The 11164-nt window shown below is 42.3% G+C and overlaps 1 protein-coding gene across 4 annotated transcripts in view; it reads right to left on the bottom strand.

Annotated features, from left to right (window-relative positions):
* LOC122561841 overlaps positions 1-10882 on the bottom strand; it is a 13558-nt gene extending 2676 nt beyond the window's left edge. The window contains exons 1-3 of one of the 4 annotated variants that reach the window (XR_006315126.1): positions 9643-10882; positions 8255-8426; positions 7816-7877 (exon numbers count right to left, since the gene is read on the bottom strand). Coding sequence is in view for 1 of the 4 variants with exons in the window: in XM_043714077.1 (XP_043570012.1) it covers positions 3562-4266; positions 7816-7893 (783 nt within the window). In the remaining 3 variants the exon portion in view is untranslated. Of the gene's footprint in view, positions 1-3333; positions 4267-7815; positions 7975-8254; positions 8427-9642 lie in introns of those variants that run through there. The other 3 variants (XR_006315127.1, XR_006315128.1, XM_043714077.1) reach the window with 3 other exon arrangements.
* Between the last annotated feature and the right edge of the window lie 282 nt (positions 10883-11164).

Here is an 11164-nt window from a genome sequence, read left to right as displayed (position 1 = left end):
GCCCCCACCCCCGTCTGACCTATCACCCTCACCTTGACCTCTTTCCACCTATCACATTTCCGACGCCCCTCCCCTAAGTCCCTCCTCCCTACCTTTTATCTTAGCCTGCTGGACAAACTTTCCCCATTCCTGAAGAAGGGCTTATGCCCGAAACGTCGATTCTCCTGTTCCCTGGATGCTGCCTGACCTGCTGCGCTTTTCCAGCAATACATTTTCAGCTCTGATCACTCACTTTCTCCTCCTCTCCTTATAAACTACCTGATGTGAAATCAGGTGGTTCAGCTAAGGCTGGGAATCTTATCTGGGATCTTACTGAACATAGATCTCACACTGCTGCTGCGTGTTATAAAAATGAAGCATTGTGTGACTGTGCACGAACACTTTGTTAAATCTCACCAATGGAGTTCCTCCTTTTGCCTGTCCAGATAAAGCAATGAGACTAAACAGAACAGGTCAATCTGATAAAATGTGAGTGAAAGATAAGACCCACATTAGGCTAGCTTGTTTGTCAGATTTCAATGAAAAGCTATTCTTGTGTCAGTGAAACAGTCTGTAAGGGATTCTTCACCCTCATAAAAATATTTAAAGGAGACACCCCTTTGGTTGAGAGTCATTTGCCCATAGCCCTCCACACAACCCAATCTTTGTCTCTTAAAACTGCAGATGGACCATTTGAGTTGGGGTGAATTTAGGTGTGAGATTTATTTACCACTTTACTTCCACATGAACCTTTTTTGGGCGGGGTTAACGCTCCCCACTGTAAGGTTGTGATTATCTATGTTACATTGGCTTAATGCCAAGGTCGGGTCTACAGATCAGAAAGATTCCAGTATGAATGCCTGCCCTAAGTTAGTTGATTTCAGGTTATGCAGGGAGACAGCAAAACATTGAACAGGTTGTCAGTTCCTCATCGCCATCCAGTGGATACTGCTGGTAAATCCACATGTGTGGACCTGTAATTGGGGCAAATCCTAAATGACTTCGGTTTGTGCAGTGTGCAAACCCTCAGCAGACTGTCAGGAAGGTTCACAACATCATGTACACAGCACATGGAGTCTTTAAACATGAATTCTCTGAAAAGCAAATTACACATATTGGCAACTGTGAAGTTATGGTGCACCATCAAGCATTTCAGAAAAGGGTTGAAAAGCAGACAAGAAATGAACGGAAAGTGTTTGATGGGACAGTGTCAACGGAGCTTCACTTTCGGTTTAAAAGAGTAGAGAGAGCTTTACTCTGTATCCAACCCTGTGCCGTCCTTGCCCTGGGAGTGTTTGATGGCAACAGTGTGGAAGGAGCTTTACCTTCTGTTTAAAATAGAAATGAGTAGAACTGCGTTTGTAGGCTGCCCTCAGTTGATTGTCAGCTGTAATCTCACTGGTACATCTGTCAATCAACTACAACATAAAAGTCTGGAACCACATACAGCTCAATAAGGATTCATGTTCAGCTTCAGACCTTGAGTAAAATTTTGAATCAATCTTATTTATGCAACTATTAATATGTCCATCTTCTGTTTTGGACATTCGTTGCATTTTTAAAACTTTTTTTAGCCAACATAACACCTTCAGGTTTTTTGCTTTAAATACAATGACATTGCTACTAATTGCTAAAATGTGAATATAGAAGAACTCGGAGCAGGTGTAGGCAATTCAGCCCCTTGAGCCTGTTTTGTCATTTAATACGATCATGGCTGATCTCATTTTGGCCTCAATTTTACCAACAAAACAGTTAACAAAATGCATGCAATATAAACATTTGCAAACAAAAAATACATGCATCTATGTAACTCCATTCATCATGAGTAATATTTGAGCACCAGACTGCATTTCCTCACGAACTGACAGGCTAAGATTAGAGGCCACCACAGCAGGTTGTGTGTGGAGTGCACTTCATTGGCTGAATGACCCATATTTGCAAGAAAATGTTTCTGTCGTATTGGATGACATAAACAATCTGTTTGCAACACTTTTGTATCATATTATCAAATGCCTACAATATGAAAGTAGGCCATTTGGCCCATCAAATCTGCATCAACCCTCCAAAGAGGGTCTCACCCAGACATCCCTCCCCTCCGACCCTACCCCTGTCACTCTGCATTTCCCATTGCTAATCCACCTACCTATACATCTTTGGACTGTGGGAGGAAGCCCACACAGACATAGAGAGAATTTGCAAACTCCACACAGTCTGAGGGTGAGCGAGGCAGCAGTGCTAACCACTGTGCCATCTGGTGGGCCTCAATAATAAGCACTCACTCTCCACATATTTCCATTCATAAGCAGGATGTTATGCATCTGTGCCTCATCATTTCAAAGTCACACCTCAGAACAGATGCCTAGAAGACTGATGTTTTTAATCAGCACGTCTAGACATGTCATGAAACTACTCTGGAGCAGGTGGGACTTGAACCCAATTCTCCTAGTCCAGAGTTAAGGACATTACCATTATGCCACAGCCCATGTATATATCATAGTATTCCTGATTGTAATCACATGTAGACCTGAGTTGGATGCAGTTGTGATGGCTCCTATAGGCAAATTGCACTTAAAAGCTTTTGGCTGGTTGATTACAACCTCGAACAGCCCTCAAATCCGATTATGGTAAATTACTTTCACAGAGAGGGTACACAGAATTATGTTCATACTTCCTTCATTTCTAGATTTTCACATCACATTTTTATAAAAAAAATTTTTATTGAATAAGAGATTTTTAAATATTACAACAAATGCGAAACACTACAAAGAAAGAACACAAAAAAACTTAAAAAAACCCAAAAAAACCCAAAATGCTCTCATGTACAAATGTGTAAATATGTATAAAAATACATTTTAAAAAAAACCAACTAACTACTTAACTAAATAAATAAAAACTAACAACAGACTAATAAATAATACTAATACAGCTCAACAAAACAAAACACTCAAATATAGAGAGCATTAGTTTTCACCTGTTCATACGTTCACAGTTCTCCCTCTCTGGAAATTGGACTCATAAAGCACAATCGTTACAGCTATATAAAAGCTCTTATTAGAGTGGCAGACACATCTGTGTCCAGGCATTCCAAAAAGGGCCACCATGTCTTATAGAAATTCTCAGTTTTGTGGTGTACCATACTTGTAAGAAAATCCAAGGGGATATGCTCCATAATAATCTTACGCCAACCGACAGGCCCTGGGGATTTTCACACACCCAACCTAACAAGATATTCTTTCTTGCGCAGGAAGTGAGGATGTTGAAAAGTTTTTTCTTATGCGCCTCTACAGGGTACACACTGGGCAGGCCAAGAATAGAGATTGGGTCCTTCTCCACCCTTACACCCAAAATCCCCTCCATTGCACCCACCATAGCGCTCCAGTATGTTTGAAGCCTACCACAGGACCAGAGACAATGGGTAAGAGTGCCCGATCCAGAGTCAAGTGGACCCTCAATCTTCAACTGGAAAGCATGGGTCCTATTGCAAATTGACATCTTTCTTGCGTTTTCCCAACTATCTTCCCATGCCTCTGAGGAGACCTCAATGCCTAGCTCTCCCCCCACATCCTGCAGAGTCGATCAAATTCATCTGAGGGAGCCGCCTCCCAGTTGTTGATATAAAGTGCTGACAGAAAGTGTACTCTTAGCACTGAGCACCCTCTCCTCAATGTCGGATTTGTAGGTATCAGTCAGAAGTGTAGTCTTTTTTTGAATAAAATCCCTAACTTGAAAAAAATGCAAGAGGTCCCTGTTAGATAGCTTGTGTTTCCACACCAACAGATCAAAGGACAACATCATGTCTCCCTCAAATAGATCGCCCATGCAAGACACAACCCTAGCTGCCCAATGTTTGAATCCTGAATCCATCATCCCCGGTTGAAAACCCGACATATCCACTATAGGTGTAAGAAAAGGTGTTTTGCCAATATTGCCTTCCCTCTGCCGAATTACCCTCCATGCTTTAGCAGTATTGATAACCATTGGATTATGGCAATATTCCCTAATTGTCCTAATTTTGACCAAAAACATCAAACAAGTAAGGGGGCACCTTACCTGAGAGGTTTCAATATCTAACCATATTGAAAGAGGATCCCCGCAAGCCCGATCACACGCAAGATAAAAGCGAGCTGAGTTGATAGTTTTATTGTCTGTGAGATCCACTTCCCCCAGTCTGTGAGGCAATTGCAGTTTAGCTAATTTAATAAGGAGCCACTTACGATGCCAAATAAAAGTGCTGAACCAGCAATTCAGTCTCCGGAACGTTTGCTTCTCAAAAACTGGGGGGAGCATCTGTATAGGATACAACAAGCGGGGGAGAACATTCATTTAATAAGGACTATCTGACCTAACCACGAGACCAGAAGTATCTCCCATCTTTGAAGATATTGTTGATTTTGTTGAATAATTGAACAAAATTAGCTTTAAACAACCAATCAAGAACTAGTGTAATGAATATGCCCAAACACATAAAACCCCACCATGACTACTTAAATGGGAATCGAAATTTGCCCTCAAGACCTAGCACCTTCGTAAGACCACCCATAGGCATAGCCTCTGATTTTGCAAAATTAATCTTGTACCCCGAAAAGTTACCAAACAAGCTGATGCATTGTATCAAGCGAGGAACCAAAACTGCTGGATTTGACAAAAAAATGAAGACATCGTCTGCGTACAACAAAATCTTATGTAATTTTGACCCCTTTTCTGGAGCCGATATATTGGGATCCCTACGAATGCCCTCCGCCAATGGTTCAATCACCAAGGTGAAAAAGCAATAACAAAAGGGGACAGCCCTGCCGGTTGACCCCAAAAATATTTAAATTGCTTGATCGTAGCCCATCGGTGATGACCGCAGCGAGAGGGTCACTGCAGAGAACCTTTATCCATCGTATTAATGTTTCGCCCAAGCCAAACCGCTCGAGAGTATAAGAAAGATACAGCCACTCAACTCGGTCAAATGCCTTCTCTGCCTCTAGAGAAATCACCAATCCCTGTATTGACTGTTGTTGATACACTTGAATTACATTAAGCAGCCTCCTAACATTATTGGAGGATCTGCAGCTCTTTATGAAGCCCGTCTGGTCCTCTTTAACCATAGAAGGTAACACAGTCTCCAGCCTTAACGTAAAAGTCTTAGGGTGGATTTTAAAGTCAACATGTAAGATTGAAGTGGGCCTGTAAGAAGCACAGTCCTCCAGGACCTTCACTTTTCAAAGAATAAGCGAAATATTGGGCTCTCTTGGAGATGGTGGGAGTCGATCATGACTGTACAAGTCATTGAACATGTTGAGCATCGGGCCTGAAAATATGTTTATAAATTCCTTATAGAGTTCCCTGGGAAGTCCGTCCGGACCAGGTGCCTTTCCAATCTGAAGCTGCTTCACAGCCTCCTGCACCTGTTGCTCTGATGAGGGGACATTGAGAAAAGACCTTTGCTCGGGAGTCACATCCAGGAGATCCAGATCCTTGAAAAAGGATACCATCTTGGCCCGCACCTCCTCATAACCCTCAGACTGGTATAATTCAAAGTAAAATCTCTGGAATGCCGCATTAATCTTTTTGGAATCACACGTTAGGTTCCCAGACCCTTCGCTAATTGACATGATGGCTTGAGGGGCACTCTTTTTCCTGACAAGATATGCTTAGTGTTATGAAGATGTGGATGTACTATAAGTGAGCTAAGAGCAGCAGAACTACCGGATGCAGCACCAAGTGTTCTCAATAAGGCAACAATGTTACACTTGCTCGAACAACTCAGTTAGCTGGTTACCTGCAGCCAAAAACAAAGTTGAATTCGGCCAGTTTAAATTATACCCCGAGAAATATCAAACTCCAATCAAGTTTGAATTGAGTATATTGACAATCTTAAAAGCCCGTGACACAATCCAATGCTTTGGGGGTAGAAGACTGGGGAAAATTGAACAGTTGAGAGGAGAACAGCCAAATCCAGCATGTAAATAGATTGCTTGAAAAAAATAGCTCTCTTAAAAAGGTACTTTTTGATCAGTAACCTGTGATGAAGAAATTCCCAAGAAGAAGACGACACAGGAAGGTCTGAATAGATGAACGAAAGCTATCTGGTTTTGAGATAAGGTAAAAACAATGACTGCAGATGCTGGAAACCAGATTCTGCTGTGCTCTTCCAGCACCATTGATCCAGAATCTGGTTTTGAGATAAGTCTTGTTTTGTAAATCTTAATTGGGAGTTTTATCAGACTAGTATTATAGAAGGGAAGGTAACAGATAGATTAGAGTAAGGAATGGTAAATAGTTGTTAGCTAATTATTCTCTGTTACATTTTAAGAAATAAAGTTGTTAATTTTTTAACTTTAAATAGTCCTTGGCCACTCGAAATTTGACAGATTACTGCACAGGATAAATCGTTTCTGTGTTGCTGGTTTTAAATTAAGCAGGATGGTTTACCCCGTGTCGTAACACTAAGTACTTGCTTGGTTTGTCACCATGCTCATACAACCTTTGCTTTGTGAATGTAAGCTCCTTCTTTACTGTCCGTGTGAGCGCAGAATTCAATGCAGACAGCAGTACTGTAATCCTCTGTAGCTTGGCCAATGAGGGCCTGTCAAAATAAGTCTTCTCGGCTGCCTTCAACCGTGCTTCAAGGAGACATTGCTGCTCACCCTTCTGCCCCTTCCTACTGGCAGAGTAGGAAATAATAGACTCTGGCAGTTCCCCAAAGGGCAGATGGGGAACCAAGCCTGAGTTAATGTATAGGAAAGCTCGAAATTCCCTACAGAAATACTCCACAAACCTGTGATCCTTGAGGATAAAGGGATCTATTCGTCAGTGCCTCAAACCCCCTGTAACGTCCTTAATCTTAACCAACAGGTACACTGGAGCATGATCAGAGATGGTAATATTACCAATCGTACAAGATGCCACCAAGTCCAGGGTTTACACGGGGGTCAGAAAAAAAATCAATCTTGGTGTGAGATCTGTGTGGATTGGAAAAATATGCAAAATCCCTGCCTCTAGGGTGATATGCCTCCAGATGTCCACCAACCCTAACTCCACACACAGGTCCACTCATTGTTTAGTTTGTACAGAGGGTATCGGGGGCCTTTGGGCAACCTGTCTACTGTGGGATCCATAAGACAATTAAAATCTCCCCCTATAATGATATGCCGCGACTCGAGACTGATCAGTTTAGAGAACGCATCGCCAGAAATTTGAGGGGATGGGCCGGAGGCAATAGACATTTAAAACATCATATTCTTCCCCGTTTATCAGGGCTTTGAGAATTACAAACGCCCTTTGAGAATTACTAACTTTAACACACTCTAGTAACTTAAATGGGTGATTTCTCCTAACCAATATAGCCACTTCCCTACTTCTGGTATTAAAAGAGGAAAAGTAAACCCGATCAAAACTATTCTGCTGTAGTTTCAAATGCTCCCTATCATCCAAGTGTGTTTCCTGTAACAAAGCAATATCCACTTTTTACTTTCTACAACTTGTTTCCTCTTAATTGGTGAGTAACTCCCCTTGATGTTCCAGGTACACCATTTAATCAAGTCATTAGCCATAACCTTCTGGAGTAACATTTAGATTCCAGAGAGGAGGAACTCAAACCACAAATCACCGAGCCTTAGTGTCGCAAGATTGTTTGAACATAAAAACTACATAAACTAAACCCACTACAGCTAACAAGCCGACAAAGCTATTAAAGAATATATGCAACAAAAACCAAAAAAAACTACAAATAAAATGCCAACAGCACTGAATAGGGGAACTCACCCCCTGCCCAAAGGAGGCATCTACATATCCCAAAACCCAACTTCCCATCCTGCTGCCAATACTGCTGCCAGGGCATTTAAATACCTGAACCGGGCATAAACTGCCCGTAGGTTGGCATCCAGGTGTCCCAACCGTTTTTCCTCCTCCTAGCTCGAGCCACATCGCAAACACAAGCAGCAAAGAAAGAAAATACACAATGGAATGACAATGTGAACAAAGAAATTAAAAAAAAAATGGTAAGTACCCCACCCAGCCTTTGGTATAACTTAGAAATTGAAAGCACGCAACCCAGCCACCCCTGAGCATAGTTTAGACCAGATTATTACCAGTAAAAGGAAAAGGAAGCCCCAATCTGACTTCCTCTTTTTTTTAAGGAAAAACAGAGACATACCCAAACAACATGACTATTTGTAAATGCTAAATTGGTCAGATTAAGGTAATTTGTCCACAAAGTCTTTTGCCTTCTCCGATGTGTCAAAGAGATGTCCAGATCATCTGAGGTGATCGAAACACTGCTGGATACCTCAGTGAGTGCTGAATCCCGAGCTCCCTCAGTCTTCTCTTGATGCCATCATAGGATTTCCTTTTCCAGATCACTGCTGCTGAGAAGTCCTGGAAGAACATGATCTTATAGGTCTTTTAAACTAGGGCCTTTGGTCCTTTCCCTGGATTCTGGAAGCTTCCACGATTCCCTCCTTATTAGATTAGATTAGATTACTTTACAGTGTGGAAACAGGCCCTTCGGCCCAACAAGTTCACACCGCCCCGCCGAAGCGCAACCCACCCATACCCCTACATTTACCCCTTACCTAACACTACGGACAATTTAGCATGGCCGATTCACCTGACCTGCACATTTTTGGACTGTGGGAGGAAACCCATGCAGACACGGGGAGAATGTGCAAACTCCACACAGTCGCCTGAGGCGGGAATTGAACCTGGGTCTCTGGCGCTGTGAGGCAGCAGTGCTAACCACTGTACCGCCCACATCTCTCTGACATCGCTCCTGTAAGAACCTGGGTTTGAATTTACATTTTTGCCAAGGGTTGTGTTTATGGGATGCTGCAGGACATTGGAACAGCTCTTTATTAAGTTGCGGGTGACATCACGTCTGTCAGTTTTTCCAAATCATGGTTATTATAAATTCTGTTTTCTTTTGTTTGTGTTTCCATTGGTTTGTGTTGCCTTCAGTGATGTGTAAATAAATTCTGTTGTACTTGACCAGTTGCATCACTCCTGGGATATCCAGCTTACATCTGCCTGAAACTCAAAAGGTTAGGTTCTGGGCTTCCTTAAAATGTTTTGAGGGGTCTGGCCTGGTCTATAATCGTTGTAACCAAGATTTATCTTTCAACTGACGCCAAAAGCAGTGAGTCCCTTTATGATGATCCTCTGCTAGTTACGAAACTTGTGGTTTATATTGCCATCAGGCTTAGAGTTATGTTCGGCCCAACAGAGAGATGGCTATCCTTGCTGATGCTGGCATTTCCAGCCAGTAACAGTTTCCCCTAAAGTGACTGCTGACCAACTCTCAACTTCTACAAACTCTTTACTTACACTATTGTTCATAATACTACTGCCTGGATGTAAATCTCTCTCAAGTACAGGGTATAGGATGACACTGGTATCTGTGGAATAGTTTACCGCAGCCCGAACATATTATCAGGAACCTTCTGGAACTAGTTCAGAAGGTAAATTTCCAGTTTAAATGGATGGGCTTGCACCTATCCGTAGTTTCGGGTTTCTGTGGTAGGTCTTGGAATGTATTCGCCAGGGGTGTGGGGGAAGCTACTGTATACCATCCTTTCATTATAATCTCTTTTACATGTCTGAAGTCACTGTAACATCATGGTATGCACCACTCTCATTACAATATCTATTTGCCTTATATGACATAAAATAAAAAAAAACCTGTAGATACTGGTTGTCAAACGAAACCAGTAATTGCTGGAGAAACTCAGCAGGTCAGGCAGCATCTTCTTGCACGTTATATGACAGTTTCATCTGATTTTCCATAGATGCAGTGAATGGTTCACTGGGATGTATGTACCTGAAGAATTGATACTTAGGTTAGCATCTAGTGTATAAAGAACTAGACATGAGCAACTTGCTACTGCAAGATTCAACAGACATTTATTACAGCCATTGGTATCTACATATATTACAGTTACAGACACTTTCATGTCTGGGCTAGTGCTGAGCAATTCAGTTAAAATTTGTAGCATAATTCCTTCAGAGTGTCATTCTGCAAATGGATCCAGTAAGATGGAGTAGGAGACCTTTCTACCATCAGGTCACATGCTATGCTATGGTGATGACATAATGAGCATGTCTCTTAGATACAAGGCATGCTAGCTGAGACACAACATAGCCAGCCTAAGGAGACAACTAGCATCTGAGGATTCAAAGGCAGCACTGTCCTTTTAGAAATAGTCTACCTTAGGTACAACTTACTTGGTGCCTAGAAACTGCAGGAAATTACAAAGCAGACAAAGGATTAGTTTGTCAGTTTCTAACATTTATGAGATGATGTGCTCTCAGTAGATTGCAACTCTATATCGAAACAGAGACCTGACTTTTTCGACAGGCCAGATTTTCATTTCTCGGAATGAGAGTGCAACAGAGTTCCTGGTATAGCATCCTCTGAATGAATTTCCTGGGAAATTGAAGCTTCTACTGGGCAGTTCCCCTATGCCTGGAATCCTCTGAAAGTATCCATTAAAAATCAGAGGTCTTCTGAAGTCAAGTAAATGGTTACTCAGGACAACTGTCAAAGTGATGGTTTGTAATGCTGAACCTCAGTTTACAGAACACACTGTTGGGAAAAAGGGGGAGTGACAAGGGGCCTGTCAGAATGGAAGGGCACCTTCACATTTCTGAAGGAGCCAGGGTTGGAGTCTTTCATCAGCAATACAGAGTACTTCTGCTTTTGTTATATAAAAAAAAGTGGAATGGAAATCTGCCCAAGATGATCACTCGTCAGAGAATCCAGCTCAGAATGTGAGCAGGACAAGGCAGGAATAAATGTACACAGCTTATCAAAGATTGGAGTTACACTGACAGTGACTGACATCTTATTAGATTCCCTACAGTGTGGAAACAGGCCCTTCGGCCCGACCAGTCCACACCGACCCTTCGAAGAGTAACCCACCCAGACCCATTTCCCTCTGACTAATACACCTAACACTGTGGGCAATTTAGCATGGCCAATCCATCTGACCTGCACATCTTTGGACTGTGGGAGGAAACCCATGCAGACACGGGGAGAATGTGCAAACTCCACACAAACAGTCACCCAAGGCTGGAATCGAACCCAGGGCCCTGGTGCTGTGAGGCAGCAGTGCTAACCACTGAGCCACTGTGCTGCCCTGAATTGTATTACAGATTGCAAATTTATACTCCGTCACACAAAAATAAACCACACAAGCACCAG

This window comes from Chiloscyllium plagiosum, chromosome 23 (assembly GCF_004010195.1).
Source record: "Chiloscyllium plagiosum isolate BGI_BamShark_2017 chromosome 23, ASM401019v2, whole genome shotgun sequence".
Classification (NCBI taxonomy): domain Eukaryota; kingdom Metazoa; phylum Chordata; class Chondrichthyes; order Orectolobiformes; family Hemiscylliidae; genus Chiloscyllium; species Chiloscyllium plagiosum.
This window is presented reverse-complemented; position numbering and strand designations above follow the sequence as displayed.